The sequence below is a fragment of the Dipteris shenzhenensis genome, chromosome 19, assembly GCF_047967505.1.
Source record: "Dipteris shenzhenensis isolate YYH24624 ecotype China chromosome 19, Dip_SZ_1.0, whole genome shotgun sequence".
Taxonomy (NCBI): Eukaryota; Viridiplantae; Streptophyta; class Polypodiopsida; order Gleicheniales; family Dipteridaceae; genus Dipteris; species Dipteris shenzhenensis.
In genome coordinates, this window is record NC_141614.1 from 38,172,794 (window position 1) to 38,199,864 (window position 27,071).

Here is a 27,071-nt window from a genome sequence, read left to right on the forward strand (position 1 = left end):
GGTTCAAGAAATGCAAGACATTCTATCCAAGTTAGGGATCATATGCGAAAAGCGCAAGAGCGGTATCAACGGTCTGTCAACAAACATAGACGTCACTTGGAATTTGACATTGGTGACCTGGCGCTATTATTTGTAGCCCCACATCGCTATAAGACGGTTAAGTCTGTGTTTCCTAAGTTGCGACCAAGATACTATGGACCTTTCCGGATCGTCAAGAAAAATTCACCTTTAAGTTACAAATTTGAATTACCACCATCATGGGGTAAAATCCATCCGACATTTCATATTTCTTGGCTAAAGACGTACATTCCAGGCGATGAAGCAGTTCCTCCTGCAGGTGATTATGTCCCAGAAATCGAAGACGATTATGTTCTCCTTATTCCTGAGCGTATTTTGGACCATCGACAGCGAGAGACTCGACATCGACTTATCACGGAATTCCTTGTTCTTTGGCGAGATCTGGACGACTCCGACGCTACTTGGCAATCTAATGAAGACTTACAGCAGTACCCTGACATTTTACAGCAGTATTTTCAGAATTTACCTTGATATTTTCTACATCAGTTCATTATCTCCACTAGGGTCTTATTTTGAGTGGGAGGGGATGTCACAATCTGTGACGTATTCCTTTCTCTATATCTAGACTTATGGATGGTTTGATGAATGGACACTTGTGGAAGGGTATGCCCTTTCGATGGGACACTTCCTATGTATGTATGTATGTATGTATGTATGTATGTTCTCTCCTCTACATGCATTTTTTGCTTCCAATTGGCACAACCCTTGCCCTTTCGACGGGACACTTCCTATGAGGCACGACCCTTCACAAGAGACATTCTATTGAAGAGACATTCCTATTGTAATGTACCCTCTCATCAAGGGTCACACCCTTCACAAGGGCTACACACCTCTTCATGCACATACACTTTGGAGTACACACCTTTTCATGTGTGACTCTTCACTCTCTATATAAGAGAGGCCCAATTGTATGGATGACACAACAAATACCCTACAGACATTCAAGCAATACAATTATTCCTTGTTCTCTGCTATTTCAGTCTCCTTTCTGTTCCTTGGCACATTTCTAAATATAGTAAATCTAGGATTTCTTACAACAGGTTGTACAGGGAAGACCCTGCAAGGACTGAGATAAGGTAACGAGCTTCAACCGTAAGCATGCAGATGAGAAAAGCAGGGCAGATCTGCAAATAGCACCAGTGACGTTGTCGAAAAGCAAATAAATGTTGAAGCAGGAGTTCTAATCAAGGATGCGATTGCAAGGTCTGCAAATAATACGTCTACAGATGAAACACCTGCAAAAGTCGATGAATTATTCTGTGTAGTCCTTGTCTGCAAGGCCTGCAAGGCAGTGGCTGCTAAAGTCACTAAGTGGAGGAGCGGAACAACCAGAATGGGCAGCCGTTATTACAGCTTGGCATTTCTGTCATACTTGCTAGTGCCAGGCACACATTTGAAGTGGTTTCACGGCTTCAAACATTTGAAACAATTTGGATTTTGTGGGAATATGTTCTGCAACTGTGCACAGCATGTCCAACTGTTGTCATCAGCCATCGTCTTCAGTCGAGATTGCTTTTGAATGAAGGAAAGACGAAACATAAACAAAGGTTTTCATTTTATGCACTGCAGCATGGTGCCCTTGTTCAACGTACGGAACGTTCCGTACGATCCGTACGTTATATTCATTTAAAAATAAGATAAAAAAAAAAAAATATTAACGTTCGTCTGTTTTGGATGACTGGTTTTGTTATTGGTGGTGGTTCTACCAAACTGATTTTGGGCCTCCCAAATGGCAAGGTTCCATATAAACCCCCTCTCTTTTGGGCCTCCCAAATGGCAACGTTCGTCTGTTTTGGATGACTGGTTTTGTTATTGGTGGTGGTTCTACCAAACTGATTTTGGACCTCCCAAATGGCAAGGTTCCATATAAACCCCCTCTCTTCTCACTACGATCTCACACTAAGCATCTACCTCCGACTTTGAGTCTCGAATCTCCCTTCTCCATCTCCAACAAGTGACGAGGCTCAAGCTGCATCAAGCATCTTCGTCTCTCCCCCTCTTTATCTCCATCAAGCACCTATATTACATGTTTGTACAAGTTTTAAAGCTTGTACAAGTACCTACTCCAAAACTCTAAAATCTTTGTCCTTTTTTTTTGGGTATCAAACGTACGCCTAAGATTTTTTAGTTCATTTAATACTCGAACGGTACGCATCGAACGTGATCATATGTGTCAACCATGCACTGCAGTGGCTGGTCTCTATCCTCATCTTAACTTCTAATCATATTATTTTAGATGTTGATGCCTGTCCCTTGGAGTGTTAATCTGAGTTTTCTTTTCCCACTTTCATATTTGTTAAAGTTAATGGAGGGTTTCATGTCAATGTACTTTGTTCTGATATTTTGCTCACACATTCCAAGGTTGTCTGATGTTTGGAAGGGAAGATACAAAGAAACCGATCATTGATTCATTTTATGAATCTTTTATTTACTCTCAATGTATGTGCTGTTGTTGCTGACCTTCCTTTTCCCTGCAGCTTGATGAGAGCAACAAGTCTGAACAAATGGAAGTGCAACGGAGTAGAGCACGGCTAGATCATCTAGAGATGCTGCAGATTGGGGGCAAGGAGAATCAATTGAAATGGAATAATATGCGTGTAGATCGTATTCTAGTTGATTATATGCTGCGCTCATCCTACTATGATACAGCTATGCAGCTAGCTGAGTCAAAGGGCATCCAGGTAATGCTTGACATGTTCAAGAATATTGGGTATAAACGGCATGTCCTTTTGTAATCAGTGTCAAGTGTTTTACTTATCATGTCAGCCACATGAGGATCAGGGTTTCACTGTAGGTTGCATGCACTTTAATTTTGAGCTCTTTGCAGGTGAGATTTTCTCTTGGGTAGAGTTCAGAGTAGATGGAGTTGCTGAACTCTCATGCTGACTAGCAGGAGCTTGTAGGTGTCTAAACTGATTTAACGTTACCCTGACTCGCAGGAGCTTGTAGATATTGAAATCTTTTTGGATGCAAAGAAGGTGATCCAATCCTTGCAAAACAGAGATTGTTCTGAAGCTCTTTCATGGTGTACGGAGAACAAATCTAAGCTGAAAAAGGCCAAGGTTAAATGGATTCTTTTACTTCCTTCCCCTTTCCATTACAAAATTATTTTCCCATCCTTAATAATTTAAATCAAATGGGAGAAGGCTTCTATTGATCGTTATCTGTAGTTCTAGTACATGGAAATGGTGTTGCACAGATCTTTGGCCTTCCTTAAGACTTTTAATGAGGATTGACTCTCATCTTGCTTCTTATCACTTGTTTGAATTTCATATCAAAGTTTAAAAAAACAAATAGATGAAGGGGCAATTCCTTTAGTGCCACTTGTTGAGGAAACCGATATGGATTGTGGTTGCATCTTTGTATGCAAATATGAGCAGAGAAACATTGGTTGATATGTTGATGGATATTCGATATGAGCAGACAAACATTGCTTGAAGTTTTCGTACCGACAGAAACTCAGTACGAAGACTTTGTATAAATGGATGCTCAAGTATGTGTGGGTGTGTGGATTTGTATGTGTGAGAGCATATTTTTATACTATGGTCTACACCCACTGTTGGGCACCGATGACATCAGTGGGGATGTCATAGTAGCTAGTCCTTGCTATGCATGATGGAGTTTATGGTTTTCAACCTTGTGAGTGACTCTCATGAGATTGAAACTGCACTATGTTGTGTTTTTAGAGGATGAGTTTGGGAATGTTCCTGGATTCATCTAGGTATATGCTTCTGCCGTATTAGCGGACATGCAAGTTTCACCTTGTGAAGTTTTCGTCCAAGTTGCGGCCTGCTGGTATTGTGATATTTCTTTCTATCTTAAATGGTGCGTTGCCGTATCAGCTAGATTTAGATTTAGATGCTCGTTGGGGAGAGACTAAAATGAAAATGTTTAGACTTCACAAGCAGTTGTAGCTTGAATGAAGAGATTTTGGACTACCTTTTGATTAGCCTTCTCCTTTAGTACTAGCCTTCATCATGGCTGAGTCTGCCCTTCACCTCCGGAGTGCCGACAGAAACTCAATACGAAGACTTTGTATAAATGGATGCTCAAGTATGTGTGGGTGTGTGGATTTGTATGTGTGAGAGCATATTTTGATACTATGGTCTACACCCACTGTTGGGCGCTGATGATGTCAGTGGGGATGTCATAGTAGCTAGTCCCTGCTATGCATGATGGAGTTTATGGTTTTCAACCTTGTGAGTGACTCTCATGAGATTGAAACTGCACTATGTTGTGTTTTTAGAGGATGAGTTTGGGAATGTTCCTGGATTCATCTAGGTATATGAAGTTTTCGTACATGATGCAGCCTGCTGATACGGTGATGAATTCTTTCTATCTTAAGTGGTGTGTTGCCCTATCAGCTAGAGTGTAATATAATTTGCTTAGATACTTGTTTGGGAGAGACTAAAATGAAATCATATTCTTCAAAAGCAGTTGTAGCTTGAATGAAGAGAATGTGGACTACTTTGTGATTAGCGTTCTCCTTTAGTGCTAGCCTTTGCACAACTGAGTCTGCCCTTTACCTTTGGAGTGTCTACAAAAACTCAATACAAAGACCTACCAGCATGTGTGGGTGTGCAGATTTGTATGTGTGAGAGCATATGTTTAGACTATGGTCTACACCCGTAGATGACGTCATTGGGTATGTCATAGTAGCGAGTCCCTGATATGCGTGATGCAGTTTATGGTTTTCAATCTTATGAGTGACTATCATGAGATTGAAACTGCACTATGTGTTGTGTTTTTAGAGGATGAGTTTGCGTATGTTCCTGGATTTATCTAGATATATTGGACTGCCATAGCATCTAGGAGCAAGTGTCTTTGTGCATCTATATCCTCCAAAGATGATATTGTTGCATTCTCTAATTTCTCAGCTTAAGGATGCTCATCTACTCAACTTCTCTTAATGGCTGTAAGGTTTATCATTGCCTTGTCAAGCAAACAATTTTTTTGGGGGGGTCAAAACTGGGGTAGGTGAGTGCACCTTTGTTCCATATATGGGCTGCTCAAGAAGTAGAGGTCTTTCCATATACAAGTCGAAAGGGGTTGATGGCAGTGCTTGATATATATGGGGATTTATAATTGGATTATTTGCTTGATGTTGATAGACCTTTTCTAATGCAATTGCTCGATGAAGCACTCGTCATACGTCCTCGTGAGGTACACTATCTCCATGTTATGTGAGGTCACACATCAACCAAGACTGCAACATCTACTTTTCCTGAATTTCTTGTATCCAGGGGTTTTCAATCATAGATATGGCGTAGAGGATTACGGCTCAAGGCATTTGCTACAACATTTTTTCTTCCATGTTGCGGCCTGCTGGTATTGTGATAATTCTTTCTATCTTAAATGGTGCGTTGCCCTATCAGCTAGATTTAGATTTAGATGCTCGTTGGGGAGAGACTAAAATGAAAATGTTTAGACTTCACAAGCAGTTGTAGCTTGAATGAAGAGAGTTTGGACTACCTTTTGATTAGCCTTCTCCTTTAGTGCTAGCCTTCATCATGGCTGAGTCTGCCCTTCACCTCCGGAGTGCCGACAGAAACTCAGTACGAAGACTTTGTATAAATGGATGCTCAAGTATGTGTGGGTGTGTGGATTTGTATGTGTGAGAGCATATTTTTATACTATGGTCTACACCCACTATTGGGCGCTGATGACGTCAGTGGGGATGTCATAGTAGCTAGTCCCTGCTATGCATGATGGAGTTTATGGTTTTCAACCTTGTGAGTGACTATCATGAGATTGAAACTGCACTATGTTGTGTTTTTAGAGGATGAGTTTGGGAACGTTCCTGCATTCATCTAGGTATATATTTTTTCTTCCATGCTTAGAGTGGATATTAATGAAGGAAATGGAGAGAGTGAGAGCTAGAGAGAGTGAGAGAGTCGAAAGCTAGGAAGCTGTAGTTGCAAAATAGAGTGTAAAGAGTACAACACAAAGTGAGTAGGATAAGGTTTTGTCCTAGTGACAAAACCTTAGTAGTCACTAACCATAGTTAGTGAACTAACTGCAGTTAGGGGGAAAAACCTCTAAATGAGGGAAAAGTGCCCCTAACTAACTTATTATATTACATTGGTCACTGCTGAATTATATCTATAATTCCAACACCCCCCTGCAGTGCCAATGTCATGTACAAGGCTGATCAATCACCAAACGGATATAAGTTCAGGGCACTGCGAAATGCCTCAAACTTCTCACGTGGTAGTGCTTTGGTGAAAATATCTGCAACGTTGTCATGTGTGGACACAAAGATCATACTGATCTCTCCTGCATGCAACTTCTCTCTGACGTAGTGATAGTGAACCTCAATGTGCTTCGTGCGAGCATGAAACACTGGATTCTTTGCCACTGCAATGGCACTCTGACTATCAGTGAGAATTGGACAAGGACCCTCCAAAGATAGATGAAGATCAGCAAATAAACGTCTCAGCCAGACACATTCAACTGTTGCTGTGAAAGCTGCCCTGTACTCAGCTTCACATGATGAGGTAGCCACTGTAGATTGTTTCTTGCTCAGCCATGAAATGCAAGATTTTCCCAAAAAGAAACAATTGCCACTAGTGGACTGCCTAGTGTCATAATCACCAGCCCAATCTGAATCACTGTAGGCATGCATCTGCAAGTCACCCCCCCTGGGAAATAGTAAGCCAAAAGACTTGGTGCCTTGCAAATAACGGAAGATGCGCTTAACTGCCTGCCAATGCATAGTTTTGGGGCTGTGCATGTACCTGCTCACCTGAGATACTGCAAACTGAATATCAGGCCTAGTATTGCAGAGATATATGAGGCATCCAACAGCTTGACTGTAAAGTGTGGCATCAACTGATTCTCCTGCATCATGCATTGTGAGTTTCAGCCCCGGTTCCATAGGAGTAGATATGGGCTTACACTCTTGCATGTTAAATCTGTCCAAAAGTTTCTGAACATACTTGGACTGAGACATAACAGTGCCACGTCTCTCATGAGAGAACTGGATCCCCAAATAAAAGTGAAGCAGCCCCAAATCTGACATATCAAAGTGGGTCTGCAAATCAGTTTTGAAATCTGCAATTTTGTCGTCATTGGACCCTGTGAGCAGTAAGTCATCAACATAAAGAAGGATGACTAATATTTCCCCCCCATCCATCTTGATGTAGAGGGTGCTCTCAGTAGGACTATTGTGCAGCCCCTTGCTGGTCAAAAAGGCATGTATCTTGGCATACCATGCACGAGGGGCCTGTTTCAGCCCATATAAAGCTTTATTAAGCTTGCAGACTTGAAGTGCATTTGCTGTAATTCCAAAACCCGGAGGTGGTTTGACATACACCTCTTCCAGCAAGTCCCCATTTAAGAAGGCTGTTTTGATGTCCAACTGATGAACATTCCACTCAAAATGTGCAGCCATTGCAATTACTGATCGGATGGTAGTCATCCGGGATGTAGGAGCAAAAGTCTCCTCATAATCTATGCCCTTTTTCTGAGCATAGCCTTTAGCAACCAGCCTGGCTTTATATCTGTCAATGGAGCCATCTGGCTTCCGTTTGAGTTTAAATACCCATCGTGTGCCAATAGCATGTTTACCCTGTGGCAAGTCAACAACATCCCAAGTCTGATTTTTTGCAATGGACTGCAACTCATCGTGCATGGCATTCATCCAATGCACATTACCTTGTGCCTCTTCAAATGTGGCAGGCTCCTCTTCATCAAGGAGAGTACCTGCATATGCTGATTCCACTGAATTAGCACCTTCCATGTGCCTTGCTGCACTGCGAGTCCTGCCAGGTAACGGAGCATCAAGTTTACTCTCCCGGAGAGTCTGTAACAGCCAGTTTGGGACTGTTTTTGCTGCATGTATGTCTGCAATTTCTTGCTGTACCACTTGTTCCACTTCCTGTGGAGGAGGCATGACATCCCGTGGCGGAACTGAAGCATTTGAAGGTTGCTGTAAATTCTGATTTGGATCAGAAAAATCAGCAGGGGAACCCAAAGCAATGGGTAGCAACCCTTGAAAGACATCTTCTGAAGGTGAAGGCATTTGAAAATCAGCCTGAGTGTGAGCTGAATTTTCAGAAAATATCACATCTCTACTTACAATGATTTTGCGTGTAGCAGGATTGTAGAGACGATACCCCTTGCTTTCTGCACTGTATCCAACAAATATGCATTTGATGGCTTTATCTGACAATTTGTGCCTAAATTCAACTGGCACATGTGCATAGGCAAGGCATCCAAAGACTCGGAAGTGATCCACTGAAGGCTTCCTGTCATTCCAGACCTCAAAAGGAGTTTTTGTTTTTAAAGCCTTAGTGGGAGCCCTGTTCAAAATGTAATTGGCACACATCAAACCCTCTAACCAGAATTTATGAGGCATGTGTTTGCTTTTCAGCATACATCTGTCCATCTCCATGAGGGTTCTATTTTTCCTCTCAGCTTTGCCATTTTGCTGAGGGGTCAGCCTGAGTGTGAGCTGATGCACAATACCCTTTTGTTTGAGGAAAGCATCAAATTCTGCAGATAGGTATTCCCCACCTCTATCCGTGCGTAATGTCTGTATCTTGAGCCCGGTTTCATTTTCAACCATGGCTGAAAAATGTTTAAACACTGTGAACACTTCAGATTTCTTTTTCAGCCCATAAACCCAAGTAAAATTGGAGTAGTCATCAATAAATGTGACAAAGTAGAGATGACCACCCAATGACGGAGTCCTCATGGGACCACAGACATCATTGTGTATAAGCTGTAATTTGCGAACAGCTTTAACTGAACCATCCTTCTTGAAGGGAAATCTATGCATTTTACCTAAAATGCACCCTTCACAGGCATGTGGAGGAGGTATCTCAAGAGGTGGCAATGCATCAACCATTGAAAATTTCTGAAGTGTCATTAAGCTGTTGTAATGCATGTGGCCATATCTGGCATGCCATAATTCTGCATTTTGCATGGCAACTGTAGGGGTAGAAATTGCCAAAGCATGAGCTGCTCTTTTCTGAAAAATATCAAGCTGAAAAAGCCCACGCAGCAGAGTACCAGATAACATTAAGGCATAGTTAGCTTCCGTGTCCCGGACAGCACATTTGTCATCCTCAAAGATGACCTGAAATCCTTCTCTGTTAAGAGTGGACACTGAAAGGAGATTTTTGGTTATGCCAGGCACATATAAGACATCAGAAAGTCTGAAAATTGAGCCATCAATTGCAGTGAGCTCAACTTCTCCTGTGCCACGTACTGAATATGAGGAGTTGTTGGCACAAGTGACTTTCTTACCAACAGGAGGTGGATGCAAGGAAGTAAAGAGACACTTCCTCGAAGTGATGTGCTTGGATGCACCGCTGTCAAAATACCATGTGTTCAGTGTTTCATCAACACTGAAAGCAGATGCATCTGAAGGAGAGTCAAAACTGCAAGTCAAAAATGCATATGTATCATCACTGCAAGAAGCTGTACTATCCCGAGCATCTGGAACAGCCAACCTAGAATCAGAAATGCAAGATAAAAAGGCATAATCTTGACCAACAAAGTTGGCTGCAGCATCCCCACTGTCAGATGCACAAGGGGCTGAATCTGAAACAGCCATTCCTGAGCTGTTTTTCTTTTCCTTTGCAATCCTTTTCCTGCATTCTGCTATGTGATGACCTGGCTTTTTGCAGTAGTGACAAAAACCCTTCTTTTTGGGCTTGCTCGCATCACTTTTAGCCTTTTGTGAAGGCTGTCCTGACCCACTGGAAGGCTGATTTGCTGCTGTTTTTGCGTGTCCCTTTGTTTTTGATTTGAATTTTGAGAGCATGGCTTGTTCACCTGCACGTGAAGCCAAATTTTTCCTGGTCTGCTCTTCCTGAAGCAGAAGTCCTATCAACTCATGAAAAGAAAGAGGATTTGCACCCCCCCTCAATGATAAATTCAGCGAAGTGTGAAAGCTGAGATAAGACTCAGGAAGAGAGTTCAGAGTGGTTGTAATCATCTCTGAATCAGGAATAATTTCATCTATATTTAACAACTGCTCTCTGAGATCCTGTAGCTTAGTGAGGTGGGCTGACATGGAGTCACCCTCCTCCATATGTGTATTGCTCAACTCTCTTTTTAAAAAAGATACCCTGGCATCATTCCGTGCTGCATACATGCTTTCCAAAATATCCCACGCTGCCCTGGAGGTCTTACACGACCGGATATGCGGAATGATTGATCTTTTCACTGAAAGAGAGATGCATGACAAGGCTAAGGCATCCCGTGAATCCCATCTCTTTTGCTCAGGAGTATTGACTGTAGCTGCACCAACAACTTGTCCTGCAGCTGCACCTTGTGCACGACCTCTTCCACCTCCTTGCTGAGGAGGGGTAGCAGGTGCAATATCTGCTGGTCGGATTTCATCTCCATTGACATAATCCCATAAATTGCGAGAAATCAGAATATTTCGTACCATGAAACTCCAGAGGGAGTAGTTGGTACCATCCAATTTGTCTTCCTGTGAAAGACCACCGAACTGGAACTCATTCTGATTTTGATGGGCCATATCTGAGAAAGAGATTGAAGCAGATACAAAGCTGAATTCCCTTACTGGGAATAAAATGCACAACTCCCAAAAAACACACCCAAGCACGGGCGGTATATGCAACTTAGATTTCTGCACTTGAGCTGTCAGAAATCTGTCCAAGCATAAAACACTCTCCAAAATCTGCCAAAAGTGTTCCAAACACTCCAAGAAAGGCAGTATGTACTGAATACTCCAAAAAATGCTCTCCAAACACAAAAGCCCCAATTTGTGGCTAGAAATTGCAGCCAGAAAGGGGTAAAAATGCTAAAAGCCCCAAATCTGCAATTTTAATACAAAAGCCCCAAATTTCAGACTATATCTCCAATTTTTCTCCAGATGTAGCTCCAAAATTGCACAATGATTGCAATGTCTGCAATATGCAAAATGCCTCAAATATACTCCCAAACAACTGAACCAAACTATGGTTTTCTGCAAGATGTGCCTGCCAAAGAACACCTGTGGCTAAATGCAACCTGTGAAAATCTGCAAGTACAGATCTGAAAATGCAGAAATGCACACAAATCTGTAAAGAGTGCAGGAGGTACGGTACAGTACTAACTGTACGGTGGTACGGTACAGTACGGACTGTACGGTACAGATGGCGATGTACGGTACAGATGGCGATGTACGGCGCGGTACGGACGGCGCTGTACGAAATACTGCTAAGGTACGATGACCCGTACTGTGCTGTACGGCGATCTGTACGACACAGTACGGTGATCTGGACGGAGCAACGTCGATATGTACGGCAATCTGTACGGGAGCAGTACGGATGTTTTACGGGAGCTGTACGGAGGTATTGCAGGAGCTGTACGACACTATGCGTCAGGATTCCGTACAGTCGTACGGACTGTACGGACAGATTGGAGCGGACTGGAGCTGGAGGAAAGGCGCTGGTACGAGAAGGAGCAGAGGGCTCAAAGGCCTGGAACCTGCTCTGATACCAAATGAAGGAAATGGAGAGAGTGAGAGCTAGAGAGAGTGAGAGAGTCGAAAGCTAGGAAGCTGTAGTTGCAAAATAGAGTGTAAAGAGTACAACACAAAGTGAGTAGGATAAGGTTTTGTCCTAGTGACAAAACCTTAGTAGTCAGTAACCATAGTTAGTGAACTAACTGCAGTTAGGGGGAAAAACCTCTAAATGAGGGAAAAGTGCCCCTAACTAACTTATTATATTACATTGGTCACTGCTGAATTATATCTATAATTCCAACAATTAAGTCATATTTTTGGATGGTGGCATTCCATCGTCTTTGCTGAGCATTCAACTCTGGTTGGGTGAAAATCCATTTAAGGCTTTGATGATCTGTGAATGATTTGAACTTTCTCTTAAGTAAATAATGTCTATAGACCTTACAACTAGTAGTTCCAAGTCATGGGTTGGGTAATTCTTCTCCTCATCTTTCAACTTTTTGGATTCATAGGCCATTTGTTGTAGGTCTGATCATTCTCACAGGTTTGACCGTCCGAACCATTCGATTGTCCTATCGTCCAACAGCTCCTGACCACGGTTAGATGCCACCCATAGTTAGGCATAGAGTTGGTTGGTAAATTTAGGCACATAGAAGAAAAACATTTGCATTTATGAGGGGAGCCACTTGTGCAAGTGGACGTTAGAGGAGGTGGAAGGGAACATTGGAGATTTGTTGGGATAAGTGTGATCAAGGGCTTGCTCTATGGTGCATGTGTGCATCTAGGGGAGTCACATGTGTGTGTGTGTGTGTGTGTGTTGTAGAGGCACATCTAGTGCTATGATGTGTCTAGTGTGTGACCTAAGTGATGATGTAAGCCAAAGGCCCCCACATGGGAGGTTCCTTTGATTTAGGCTAGTCCCACTGATGTAGGGGTTGATTGCCACTGATGTAGGGAAGGTGCCACCTTCTCCCCATTTCTATAAGAGAGAGTCACCTCTCTCACAATCAATAGTGAACAACATTTTTGGTTACATCTTGTGCTCTCACTCCTCTTCCAAGATGCATCTATTCTATCCCACGTGTTTCTACAAGATTGCACCTATATTATTGTATGCCCACTTTTGTGTGTTGATTGAGAGGTGTATGGTGTGGGAGTTGATAATTGGATCTAGGAGCTCCTTGAGGAATACAAGCCTTTGCACGTGTTTTGCAAGTCTTTCTCTCTCTCCATTTTCGATACATTTCTCTCATTGAGGCAATCTAGCCTTAACACTTTGGCGACCACTAGGTTTTTAGATAGCCCTCCCTCTCACAAAAGTACAAACAATCAAGAAGATGTTGTGGAGGTTGATAAAAGGCAAACAAAACTAAAATCTAGGAAGACATCAAGGAACATGAAGCCAGATGTGACAATGCACTGAAGATCAGAGTAGGAGTGCTCCTTGAAGGTTGGGGATTCTTTAGTGAAACTTTTGCACATATCAAAGCAGCCATGCCTAGCATTGAATGCCTAGCATTGAATGGACGGTTGATGATGATGATGATGGAGCAACTAATATTTGACACTTGAGAGAACATGCTATCATTACGATCAAATCACTAGATTTACGGATAAAGCTTCTTTGTCAATCTTACAAGTTGAAAGGGACTAAGGTATGGATAGTTGAGGAACTCACACGAGCTCAATTGAAGAATAAGGCAACATAATTAGCCAAAGTCACGGTGGGAGTATACCGTGAAGGCATATGTCCTCTTGCAAGAGGACAAGTTGGATGGTACCAACTACTCCTTGTGGAGTTTTATGGTAAACAACATCTTGGTTAGCAGACAACATCTTGGTTAGCATACATCTTTGGGATTATGCTAATGGAGATGAAGCAAGGCCAGATTCTGTGGCTACACTTGTCACTCCTAGAGTTGGAGGCAAGGGTAGAGGTCAAAATGCAGCACAAGTAATTGGAGCAGCTGCTGCTGCAGTTGCTTCCACAGTAGAGCAGAAAAGATGGGATTCTAGGGATGCACAAGCTCTACCAGTGATTTCTCTTTCTGTCAAGAGGTTCATTATTCCTCACATTCGGTCATGCAAGACCTCAAAGGCAGCTTGGGAGATATTAGAGAGTATGTTTGCAGCAAGAATGATGCCAGAGTTTCCTTCCTGAAGAGAGAGCTATCTCATACGCATATGGATGAGGGAGATTCCATGAACACTCACCTCACAAAGCTTCAGGATTTGAGGGAGCAGTTGCTGAATATTGATGAAGTTATTCCGGATTCAGAGATGATTACCACCACTCGGATTTCTCTTTGTGAGTCCTATCTTGGTTTCCACCCCTCGCTGAATTTGTCATTGAGGGGGGGCAGCAATCCTCTCTCTTTTCATGAGTTGGTAGGACTTCTGTTGTAGGAAGAGCAGACACAAAGAAATATGGCAACACGGGCTGGCGAGCATGCCATGCATCAGCATAAAGCAAATTCAGGACAGCCCTCTTATAAGGCTAAGGGTGATGCAGATAAGCCTAAAAAGAAGGGCATTTGTCACTGCTGAAAGAAGCCAAGACATTATATCGGTGAATGCAAGAAGCGCATAGCTAAAGAAAAGAGAAGGGACTCAGGTATGTCCGTGTCAGATGCATCAGCTCCTAAATGCACATGATGGGAGAGATGTTACAGCCAACTTTGTGGAAGAGCACTATGCCTTTTTATCTTGCATTTCAGATTCTTCAGTGGGTAGTTCAGATGCTTTTTTGACTTGCAGTTACGATCTTTCAAAGGATGCATGCTCTCTCAGTGTCAATGAGACACTGAATACTTGGTATTTAGAAGTGTTTATGCATTTCAAACACTTTGTTGCTATGGTTGAGAATGAGACAGGACTCAAGGTGTAGGCACTTCGCACATGTAGAGGGGGGAGTATATGTCTCATGAGTTTGAGGCATTTTTGAAGGAGAAAGGCATCACACATCAGCTTACAGGGAGGCTTACACCTCAGCAAAATGGTAAAGCTGAGCGCAAAAATTGCACTCTTATGGAGATGGATAGATGCATGCTTACCAATAAAAAGTTGCCTCAGGTTTTGGCTCGAAGGCCTCACGTGTGCAAACTATGTTTTGAATCTGGCTCCCACAAAGGCTTTGAAGACAATCACTCCCCTATGAGGCATGGCATGGGAGAAAGCCTTTAGTGGATCACTTCAGAGTTTTTGGTTGTGTCACATATGCCCACGTGTCTGTTCAGTTTCGACACAAGTTGTCAGATAAGGCACTTAAATGCATTTTTGTTGGGTATAGTGCACAAAGCAAAGGCTATTGTCTCGGCAATCTTGCTTCTCGCAAGGATTTTGTGAGTAGAGATGCTATATTTTCAGAAAATTCAGCACGTACACATGCTGAATTTGCAATTCCCGCTTCTTCAGATGATGTTTTTGAGGGGATGCTTCCTATAGCATTTGGTTCCCCACCTGAGGCTCATGCTGAAAACAATTTGCAGCAACCTTCTCCTCATCCACATGGCCCGATTCAGCCATGGGCTGATTTTGTACCTCCACTGGGTGTGGATGAAGTTGTCAGGCAAGAGATTCAAGAGGTACATGTAGCCAAAACAGTCCTGAATTGGTTGCTACAGACTTCTCAGGGAGAGTAGGCTTGAGGAACCTTTGCCTGGCAGGACTTGTAGTGCAATAAGGCACGCAGGGGGGGCTCTTTCAGTTGAGATAGCTTATGCAGGGACTCTTCTTGATGAAGGAGAACCTGACTCCTTTGAAGAAGCAAAGGATAATGTGCATTGGATGCATGCCATGCACAATCAATTGCAGTCCATAGAGAAAAATCAGACTTGGGATTGTTGGAGATAAGTGCACACTAAGTGTACTATTTCCTAGTCTAAGTCTAAGTCTAGTCTTTATGTCTTGAGTGTGTGCCATGTGGCACTTCTACAATTATCCCATAAACACTCTTGCATTATGTCTTGTACTTTGGCCCATATATTCAATGGGTCACATCATTCTAATCTATCAGTCTAGCTTATGTCTTGTCTACACTCTTCTCAAGGTATTTCTTGTCTTTTAGTCTTGTCATTTCATTTCCATTTCCAGTTTCTAGTTCTAGTTCTTTTTCCATATTCCAACATGGTATCAGAGCTAGATTGATTCCTCTTCTCCCTCTTCTCTCTTCTCAAATCTGCCTCCCCCCCCCTCAGATCTGCCTCTTCTCTCTCCTCTCTCCCCTGCTGCAGATCTGCCCTGCCACGCTCCAGATCTGCGTGACTCTGCTGCATTTTTTTTCTTTTCCTGCTCTAAATTTCTGCGCCCACTCCAAAGATCTGCGCCAGATCTGCGCTTCAGATCTGCGCAGCTCAGCCAGATCTGAGCGCCAGATCTGCTGTCACCGACAAATCTGCGCAGCCGTCGTACGCCGTCGTACTTCGTCCGTCCGTACGTCGTCGTACCTTGTCAGTACTCTGCGCCATCGTCCGTACATCCGTACAGTCCGTACGACTGTACGGAATCCGTACCTGCACAGGCTGAAGACTTCTTCGACTTCATCTGCACGAAGATCTGCTTTCCTTTTTCATCTCTATCTCTGCCCGGGATTGAGGTACTAAGCTTTGCCTCTTTCAGTTTGCTGAACAGTCTTCTTTTTTTGCTGGTTCCTCCTACTTCGATGGGCTGTCATATGCTATGGCCTTGACAAAGTGGTGAGAGAACCGGCTTCTGGGATCTCTTCCTCTCATTTATTTTCTGCAATATTGTAAGGGAATAGACACTGCCCTTGCATCCTAGCAAGAGGTAAGACCTTCCGACATGGCATCTTCCTCTCATTCTCTCATATCTATCGACAAATTCAATGGGTCCAACTTTCATACTTGGCAGATCAAAATCAAGTGCCATCTTATGAAAGAAGGCCTTTGGGACATTGTTCACCGTAATGCTCCCGAAGGTCCATCTGAGCAAGTTGTTGCTGCCAAGAACGACAAAGCCTATGCTATCATATTGCTCGGCCTTGGAGATGATTACATTCATCACATCTCCGACATACAGTCTGCTCCTCAAGCATGGATCACTTTGGACACTCTTTTTGGAGCCCGCTCTAAAAACTCTAAGATTGCACTTATGATCTCATTCTTTGATCTACATATGCAGGAAGGAGCTACTATAGCCTCTCATGTCAATTATCTTCGCAGTCTTATGGTTCAGCTTGCGTCAGTCAAGTCTCCCATCTCCGAAGATATTGCTATTGCTGTGCTTCTCAAAAGCTTACCTGACTCCTATGCTACTACCTTCAAGTATCATAATAATCCTTCTGTTGAGGGTATCATCAATGCTCTCCAAGAGGAAGAAAGAACTCAACAACGCAAGGTAACTGACACTGCATTTTTAGCAAAGAAAGGCAGTTCTAAGGTAAGAAAGCCTTGCACCCATTGTGGCAAGACTAATCATGTGGAGAAGGACTGTTTCAAGGCTCATCCATGCACCATTTGTGGCCGTGATAATCACCGGGAGAGGGACTGCTACTCCAAAACCTCTACATCAGCTCCTGCATCTACCTCAGCCCATGTTGCTGCAACATCTCCATCAGCTGATCCTGCTATTCCTTCCTTACATGATGAAAAGTGGGCTTTCTGATTACTTCTATGTTTTGTCTACCACCTTGACCACCGATGATGTAGGTCAAGGGGTTCTAGTGTCTTGGTCTTTCTATTTGTCTACAGTCAGTCTTCTGTCTATCTAGTCTTGTCTGTCTGTCTATTTGTCTATCAATCTGACTATGTTTTAGATCCATCTTGTCCCTACCCTTGTGGACCCATATGAGGATATCACTTGAGGAGGGGTGTCTCAGGATCTTTTGTCTGTCATGTCTTCTATCTTGTCTCTCAGTCTATCAGTCTTTATGTCTGTCCTCTAGTCTTGTCTTTCTGTCTTACTCCTAGTGTCCACTTAAGGAGGGTGTTGGAGATAAGTGCACACTAAGTGTACTATTTCCTAGTCTAAGTCTAAGTCTAGTCTTTATGTCTTGAGTGTGTGCCATGTGGCACTTCTACAATTATCCCATAAACACTCTTGCATTATGTCTTGTACTTTGGCCCATATATTCAATGGGTCACATCATTCTAATCTATCAGTCTAGCTTATGTCTTGTCTACACTCTTCTCAAGGTATTTCTTGTCTTTTAGTCTTGTCATTTCATTTCCATTTCCAGTTTCTAGTTCTAGTTCTTTTTCCATATTCCAACAGGGATGTTGTGGATTTGCCACCAGGTAAGCATGCCATTGGTACCAAGTGGGTTTTCAAAGTGAAAAGGAAGCCAGATGGGTCCATTGACAGGTACAAGACAAGGCTGGTTGCAAAAGACTATGCACAAAAGAAGGGCATAGATTATGAGGATACTTTTGCTCCTACACCCCGGATGACCACCATATGGTCAGCTATTGCCATGGCTGCAAATTTTGTTTGGAATGTTCATCAGTTGGACATAAAAACAGCTTTCCTTAATGGGGACTTGCAAGAAGAGGTTTATGTCAAACAACCTCCTGGATTTGAACTTTTTGGCAATGCACTTTAGGTTTGCAAGCTAAACAAAGCTTTATATGGGCTGAAACAAGCCCCACGTGCATGGTATGCCAAGATTGATGCATTCCTGGCAAGTAATGGGTTACATAATAGTTTCACGGAAAGCACCCTCTACATCAAGAAGGATGAGGGGCATATTTTGGTCATCATTCTTTATGTAGATGACATGTTGCTCATAGGGTTAAATGAGGAAATAATTGCAGATTTCAAAGCTGAGTTGAAAGCTGAATTTGACACGACAGATTTGGGCATGTTTATACAAGACAAGCATGGCATCGTTATGTCTCAATCCAAGTAAATGCAGAAGCTCTTGGATAGGTTCAACATGCGTGATTGTAAACCTATAGCCACTCCCATGGAGTTGGGACTTAAGCTTACTATGTATGATGCAAGTGAATCAGTGGATGTCACACTTTACAGCCAGGTTGTTGGATGCCTCATCTATTTGTGCAATACACGGCTCGATATTCAGTATACAGTATCTCAGGTGAGCAGGTATATGCACAGCTCAAAGACAACACATTGGCAGGCTGTAAAATGCATCTTCTGTTATTTGCAAGGCACAAAGTTTTATGGCTTGATGTTTCCCAGGGGGGTTGACTTGCAGATGCATGCTTACAGTGATTCAGATTGGGCTGGAGACTATGATACCAGATAGTCCACTAGTGTTAATTGTCTCTTTTTGGGCAAAGCTTGCATTTCTTGGTTGAGCAAGAAGCAATCTATAGTGGCTACTTCCTGATGTGAAGTTGAGTACAGGTGAGCTTTCACAGCGACAATTGAATGGGTTTTACTGCGACGTTTGTTCGTTGATCTTCGTCTCTTATTGAAGGGTCTTTTTTCAATTCTCACTGATAGTCAGAGTGCTATAGCAGTGGCAAAGAATCGTGTGTTTCATGCTCGCACGAAGCACATTGAGGTTCATTATCATTATGTCAAAGAGAAGTTGCATGCAGGGGAGATCAGTATGATCTATGTGTCAACACATGATTGTTGTTGTAGACATCTTCACCAAAGCAGTTCCACTTGAGAAGTTTGAGGCATTTCACAGCGTCCTAAACTTATGTGCTTTTGGTGATTGATCACTACCTTGTACACCACATTGGCACTGCAGGGGGTGTTAGAATTATTATTATATTCTAGGCAGTGGCCAATGTATTGTAATAAGTCAGTTAGGGACACTTTTCCCTCATTGAGGTTTTTCTCCCTCCAATCCCTGACTACGGTTAGTGGATAGGATAGGGTTTTGTCAATTAGACAAAACCCCTCACTTCTCTTTTATACTTACTTCATTTCAGTCCACTATTGAGTACACTTACGTTCTCCTCACTCTCTCTCTTGTTCATCACTCTTGTTCTCCTTTCTGCTCACAAAGACAACTAGTGAGCCCAAAAGGCATCACTTTAAATTCATACTGCTCTTTTGTTGTCCTGAAGGCAGTTTTATGTCTCGATTCTTATTTGGTGGTACTTTGACCTGAGGTCTATCTTGGAATAGTATCTCGATCCCTTCAATTCAAGGAATGGGGAATCTAGCTCCTAGTATTCAATGTAGAACCTGAAAGTATCATCCTTGTTCTTCACGAAGAAGCAAATGGAGATTGACTACGAGTGTTAGAACCTTTGTCCAACAGCTCCTGAATTTGCTTGGCAACTTCATCTTGTTCCGCCTTCGATAACTTGTAAGGAGCCTTCTTGATGGGTTCTGATCCTTCCTTCAAATACATGGCATGATTTTGGTGGGAGACCCCAGTAGTGCCTGAACTTCTTGACTGCATAGACCATGGTAAGGCCTTCCCTCTCGGTTGTGGTGTAGTTAACCTCGGCCTCATTTAGTTGGCGGCTCGCAAAGTATACCGGGTAATCTAAATTATGCTCCCCGGGTTGGGCTAACACACATCCGATGGCAAAGTTGGAGGCATCTCAGAAGTTAGAGTTATTAAGAGCCAAACAAATGGGAAGAATCTCAAGAAAGATGTCGATCTTTATGCCTCATAACCTCAGGCCGGTGATACCCAAAAACCAAGAAAGGACTTCAAAGTGGAAGATATTAACATGCTAGGGATGCTACAGCAGTAGCAAGATATTTACACTTTCTTACCCTTGTTATTGAAAGTCATTCTCATGTTCTGTAAATTCATAGCAATGTTAACCAATGCTCGGAGCCAACTTCTGTATGTTATGCTCAGTTATGATTTTCTTTTTGGCTCTGCACAGTTTTTTCATCCTCATTAGCTATGCTAGTCTCCTCAATCCAATTTTTATCTTTTACTGTTATGGAAGCTTGTATGGAATCTGTCCTCGTGTTAGGTCTCCTGCAAGAGTAGTTGTGCCTTGCTTAGAGTACTCTTGGATGTCTTTTCCCAAATGAAAAATTGGTATATGCATTTGAATTTCCTGTTTCTTGTAGATGGGGGATTAAGGAGGTGTTTACCTGCAACACACACGTCTTGAGGAGGAGAGAGGTCTGAGGATATTTGGGAGAGGGCCTAAGTTATAACCTATAATGCATTGGGTATATCTTATAAGTGGGTGAAACAGCTGGAAAAATCGTAGGCAAAACGTGTTTCAAAGTGTTTGTCCCAAAACATTTTTGGTGACTCACTGAAGTACGTCTTCCAAGCATGGACCCAAATGAGGCTCTTGTCAGGTATTTATGCCTCCAGTGTCCATTCTTGTCCTAGGTGTCACAACTAAGATAGCCCTTGGAGGGATGTTTTAAGGACGTCAGCAAGCCTAATTGTTTTTACTAAGACAGGTATGGCAAACATATCTACATTCCCTCAATGCTAACTGAGGTCTTAACCTTAGAGACCACTTGCATATTTCAAGGATGTAACACCCTGGGCACATAGTCACATGAAAACGCGTCTCGTCCTGTCGAAACGCGACGAAACGTTTCGTCACGTAACATTTCGAAACAGGACGAAACGCTCTGCACGAAACTCTATTTCGCCCAAATCCTGAAATATTTTTTAAAACAATTTTATTCTGTTTTTTCAATGATTCAATGTTCATATATCTAGATTCTAGAATACATATGCTTTTCAATCCTTAAAGATTGATTTATTTGAAGTTGAAACTTGAGAAGCAAGATTGAAAGCTTGAAATAAATTTAAAGAATGTGTGAGTGTTTTAAATATCCTTTTTGGGTGTCTTGACTTATATTCCTCTTTGTTAACTTAAATATCCTTTTTGGGTGTCTTGACTTAAATATCCTTTTTGGGTGTCTTGCTTCTTACTTGCTGGTGTGCATGGACTAAATGGGAAAGGTGGGGGATCCGCTTGATATTTAGCTTATTGAATGGGAACGTTGAACCAGTTATAAGGTCAAAGTTTTTCAAAACAATGTAACAGTGCTGTTCTACCTGTCAAGCTCTTTTGAAGGCCTGCAACTTATCTGCACTGTCTAGGGTCTATCAGATCTGCATGTCAGGTAAACAAGGATAAAACAGTTCTTTTTGGACAGCGATTAAGTAGGTTCTGCTGAACATAATCTGGACATGAGATGAGATGGAGGATGTAGGAGTGTGCCTTTTTCCAAAATTTAAAGAACAGTTAATTGTCCTGGCCTGGTTCTTTCTGAGGACGAGTGAGGAGGTGGGAAACTGAGCATAGAGATGGGTGAGGGATTTGGGAAAGACATTTTAGCTGAAATAAAATAAGGCATGGCCTGATCTGCAGAGTAAATTTGAATTCAAGCTGAGACTCCAAGAGTTTATTGAATTTGTCCGTGGAGAGCGTATGATGGAGGCAATCACATATGCAAGAAAGTACCTTGCTCCCTGGGGGAGCACCAATATGAAAGAGCTTCAGCAGGCAATGGCGACACTTGCTTTCAAAAGCAATACTGATTGTGTTGGGTATAAGGTGAATTGTCAAGCATCAACTCAATATATAATTGGTTTGTTTTTATTTAAAACTCTGGGTTTTTCAATTAAGGGATTTTATAGAGCTCTCTTTTTGTTTGGAAGCAGACGCTATTTGATGCAAAACAATGGGATAATTTGATTCAGCAGTTCAAGCAAGAGTTTTCCAGGCTTTATGGAATGACAACAGAACCCTTGCTGAATATTCACCTTCAAGCTGGGCTGTCAGCTCTTAAAACCCCGTATCCTTTAGTGTTGGAATAGGCTACAGTATATGTGGACTGCTAAGCTAGTTGTGAAAATACACGTGTTCTATTTGACTATGTATTCCTTAATTCTGATACAATTGTTGTAGTTTCTGCTATGAGGAGGGCTGCACGAAAGAGGACCCTTTGTCCCAAGAAACCTTTAGGCAGCTTGCATCCCCTCTGCCTTTCTCGAAGCACATTCATTCCAAGCTGGTCTGCTACATCACGAAAGAACTCATGGATGAAGATAATCCTCCCCTGGTTTTACCAAACGGATATGTATACAGCAGAAAGGTAATCCTTTTTAACAGCTCATTTCTTAATTCTCTTGAAAGGTCAGAAATTTATACCTCACTCAATGTCAATATTTTCACATGCACGTGTCACAAGATTCAAGCTATCTTTACATCACAATAGGTGATTCTTTGTTTGAACAAATTATAGGAATCCCCATGGGCACTAATTGTGCCGTCTTTTTAGCAAACTTTTATCTTTTCAGTTTTGAATTTGAGTTTATGCAACGTCTTATTTCTATCAATACCTGCCCTATCATTTTACATAAGCTTAGCCAAAATAGGCGTTTTATAGATGATTTTTTTGTACCAGATGCTCCTAACTTTAAAGACTTTATGTACAAAGACGCATGTGCTTTTGGAGAAGGAATCTATCTTTTGACTCTTGTGAACTGAATTGCACTTCAAGGGGGGATTCTTGTGTTTTCTTAGATCTCAGACTTTCTCAATCTACCATAGGATTAGAGGTTGATATTTATGATAAACGTGAACAACTTGAATATAGTGCTTTACACATTATAAAAATGCCTCACATTGACTCAAACATTTCTGATTTGGCAAGATATGAAGTCATTTCTTCCCAATTCCATAGATTTTCTCGCCTTTGTACAACTAAGGAGTCTTTTATCACTCAATGTAGTAATTTGATCACTTTACTATTACACAAGAGGTATAATCCAAGGAAAATAATGAAAAAGTACGCACAATCTTAGATATGAAGTCTTTTATCTATGGTGTATCGGCCTTAGGTATGTTTAGAATGATTGAACAAGATGAAAACAAAAAGCGGGGAGCTGAATAGCCCGTTTTTCTTTTAGTTTCAAAAGAGAGTCTCATTGAGTATGCTTGTGCTTTCTAAGTTAGGAATGTAATTTTGCCTCTTTATAGGAAGCAATACATAAGTGTTTTTATATTTTAAATAAGAGAGAGAGAGAGAGAGAGAGAGAGAGAGAGAGAGAGAGAGAGAGAGAGCTTTAATTCCTGTTTTTTGGAAGATTTTGTTTTTTGTTTCTTGACTTGCTTGTCTATTTTTGCTTATTCACCTTCTTCCTTTCTTCTTTATTTCTTGTTTTATTTCTCTTTTGTTTATTTGATGTATTTTACTAAGCACGGGGTTTGCCCAAGGACTCCGCGGGTCTTTAGAAACCTAGTATAGCTGCTTATGCTTGGGCACTGATGACGACATAAGTGTTGCTTTGCTTGCTAAGTATGTCTTTCTTTTGTTTTTCATAAAAGTTTTTGTTTACCTCTTTTTTCTTCTCTTTCATTTTTCCTTTTATTTTCTGTGTAGATTTTTGGTCTTTAGAACAACAAAAAATCTAAATTTGTATGATTGGACTTATTCTAGTCTTACAAAGGTATGCATTTTATACCCTTGTACTCCTTTCTCCTTGACAGCTGAATATTACTACATGTATTTTTGGAGCTCCTTCCTTGCATTCCTCACTTCCATTCTTTAACAGATTTGCATAGTCCATAAATCTTAACACCTCAGAGCCATGCCACTGCTTTCTCCATTTTTGGTCTGTTCTTTTCAAGAGGTCCTATCTCTTGGTGTATTATTGACGAGGTGTGATCCTTTTCCCGTCTAAGGGGCTTCATTTTCAGCAAGTTGCGTAAATCTTTCCATCTACTAGCCCCTCTTATAAGATGGTTATCAGTTGGAATTCACAAAGATTGGGCAAAATTCCACCTGATCACACAAGAAACCAGTCATCAGAGACCAGCTTCACCCATCAATCATTCTTGACCAATCAATGTCCTTCCTCTTTAAGAGCACTAGTTATTTGAAGGAGAATGAAAATCCAGGTCCCACCTTTTGTCCTATCCAGTGGTAAGAGTTTGCATCTCTGGTTTATCATTGTTCCTCCCTTCTGTTGGAACATTTGTCCCCTGCCAGGGCACAATGGATCTCATGGTGTGCTTAACTTACATGCACCCAATATTAGGACGGATAGAGCTGTTTTTTGAAGTGACATCATCAGAAGCTGCCGCAGGCAGACCCTTGGCTTGTAGGAGACAATTTTCTGACTGACAAGGCAAACTTCAGCCTTCCCAAGGAAGAACAAGTCAGAAAAAATTAGGCCTTGGAGGAAAGAGTGTTTTTCTTTAACTCCCCCACCCTGCCAACCCCCTCCCCAATGTAAAGTATTCCAGTCTCGACAATAACAAGGAACTTAATAGACTACATTATCCTCGTAGAAAAAGAACTTTTGAACAAAATCGCAAGATGATGTTTGGCAGCATATGTACCTACTATCAGGTGGTTCAAATCCACGGAAACTTTTTTCCAAGAAAGAAATTAAAGACCTGGCTGCATAAACACAAAAGAATTGAACATTTAGGGATATTGAGAATAGCAAGAGATGAATTTGCTGCTGTCCTATCGGCGTGGAATCCGTGTCAAACAGGAGTAAGGCGAAGCACTTCTCACCTTACAACATTTCAGTTTTGCTCAACTAAGGAGCTCCTTGATTTTTTCAGCACTTCCTTTGAAGCAGTGGCATCACTTAATGAGATGGGTGAGAATAATTATGAAGGTCAGCCTCCATGCATCGTTCTTCATTCATACACCAAGGAACTAAGGTTTTTATAAAGGGAGAAAAAGATATCTTTCCTTTTCAACTGATTTCTCCACAAGCAAAAAGGCTGTTGTAAAGGGTGTTAGCTTATTGACCAAGCGAGGCATAGTTTTTTGAATGCATATGACGATAGGTTTGCAGGCAACTCTTCATTTGAGACGCCGATAAGTAGACTCAAAGTCTCTCCATTGAATTGTAACCAGGAGCAAGTCCTCCTTTTGAGCCCCTTATAGGGAGAATTGAAAGGAGATGGTGGAAGTCGAAACAAAATTCAAGGACTATGTAAGAAAAGATTAATATGATGGAGTAGCTCATAAATTTGAGCTTCGATTCTTCTTGTCATGAAGGATGTGGGGCTCCAACAATGCAGCTAAAACCTTGCTGTGATGCAGCATAATGCGGGGGAAGGTGCAGATTAGGAGAAGGGGATGTTTTAAGGGGGAAAGGGGAAGGGAAGAAAGGAGAAAGAAGAGGGAGCTGGGCATGCAAGAATCTGAAGGAGTTGTAGCCAGATTGTCATATTTAAATAGGGTGTCAGGTGGACTTATATAATCCCCTCCTTTTAACCTTCTGAATACCCCAATATTACCTAGCTGTCAATACTAAGCCCCACCTAACTTAGCTACCTTTGCTCCTTTGTTACAATCGATTCAAGGCATTAGTGTACTCATAAAGTCAAGGGTGCACATCCTCCATTGATTTATTTCTATGAAGGAAAAATTAATCAGGTATGCATGGTGTAGTTGACATGTATGAAGTTGTAAAGGCTGGCCATGCATGACTGACCAATCACAGTTTTCCCTTTGCTATTTTCTATGGCTTTTGGGCCCTTATGCTGTGAGGAGCTAGTCTATTTACATATTTACAAATTTGGTGCAGTCCACTTCGATGATATATAGCAATCGTAAGTGATGGGGTTCTTCTATGCGATTAGAAATTTTTAGTGCAAGACAGCAGGCCGTGGTTCTTTCCAATCCGTGCACTATTCGAATCTTTTGCAATTTAACATTTGTGATAAATCTAATGGCTATTGAGAATGATTTCATGTTCAAGTAAGTTGATAGTTTTTAAGGAAATTTGATGCTCCTAGATTCATGTAGATTTTAATGTGACTAAGATTCAGACCAGGTTTCTAAGACAAAATACAAAACTGAGGCTGTGTTGAATGGCATGCTGGCTAATGCAGGCTCTTGAGGACATGGCAAAGTTAAACAATGGAAAAATAACTTGTCCAAGGACTGGATATGTGTGCAATTTCAACGATCTTTCCAAAGCATATATTTCATAGCCATTGCGGAGAAGGTATTCACAGCATTCATTTTATAGATTGGACTCCTTTCACAGAGCATTTGAGGAGAACACACTTTGTACAATTCTGTTAGTTTTGTAAAATAATAAAAAAAGTTGTATGTATTCAGGCTAGTGTCATTGGTTCAAGCATTTTGCAAGGACAGTTTCTACAAAATGCAGGTAGCAATACAGGTACTGGAGGGTATCAAGAATGCAGGAACTTTGCAGTGTCTATAGCATGCTTCTCCAATAGTACCTTAGGCTTCCATGTCCATTGGTTCAAGCATTTTGCAAGGACAGTTTCTACAAAATGCAGGTAGCAATACAGGTACTGGAGGGTATCAAGAATGCAGGAACTTTGCAATGTCTATAGCATGCTTCTCCAATAGTACCTTAGGCTTCCATGTCTAACTTATGTACATCCATGCACTGATGTCATTTCTTTTATTTCTACGATGTACAGATGCCACCGGATACTGAAAAGGCCCTTGTTTTAATTTGGCTTTTCTAAATGTGCCTTTTAAAAAGAGTCTGTTGTAATTCATACATCACTGCCAAACGTAAATGTGTTGCATGCATGGTATATGCCACAAGGCTTGGTTGGCTATTTAGTGGTTATGGGATGTGCACACTAGAGACAAAATCGCAGATGCCATCACAATCAGTAGCTATAAGTATGTTCTGCATGGAACATACAAATTCGAAGCAGTAGATATGAAA

At 41.7% G+C, this 27,071-nt stretch overlaps 1 protein-coding gene across 2 annotated transcripts in view; it reads left to right on the forward strand.

Moving 5' to 3' along the window:
* Positions 1 to 26,876, forward strand: part of LOC147890441 (LisH/CRA/RING-U-box domains-containing protein) — a 47,050-nt gene extending 20,174 nt beyond the window's left edge. The window contains exons 2-8 of one of the 2 annotated variants that reach the window (XM_087390986.1): positions 2,556 to 2,759; positions 3,018 to 3,140; positions 21,754 to 21,939; positions 22,047 to 22,180; positions 22,294 to 22,480; positions 26,248 to 26,363; positions 26,480 to 26,876. In XM_087390986.1, the coding sequence (XP_087247112.1) occupies positions 2,556 to 2,759; positions 3,018 to 3,140; positions 21,754 to 21,939; positions 22,047 to 22,180; positions 22,294 to 22,480; positions 26,248 to 26,349 (936 nt within the window). In that variant the 3' untranslated portion in view covers positions 26,350 to 26,363; positions 26,480 to 26,876. The remainder of the gene's footprint in view (positions 1 to 2,555; positions 2,760 to 3,017; positions 3,141 to 21,753; positions 21,940 to 22,046; positions 22,181 to 22,293; positions 22,481 to 26,247; positions 26,364 to 26,479) is intronic. The other variant, XM_087390987.1, reaches the window with a different exon arrangement.
* Positions 26,877 to 27,071: the final 195 nt, after the last annotated feature.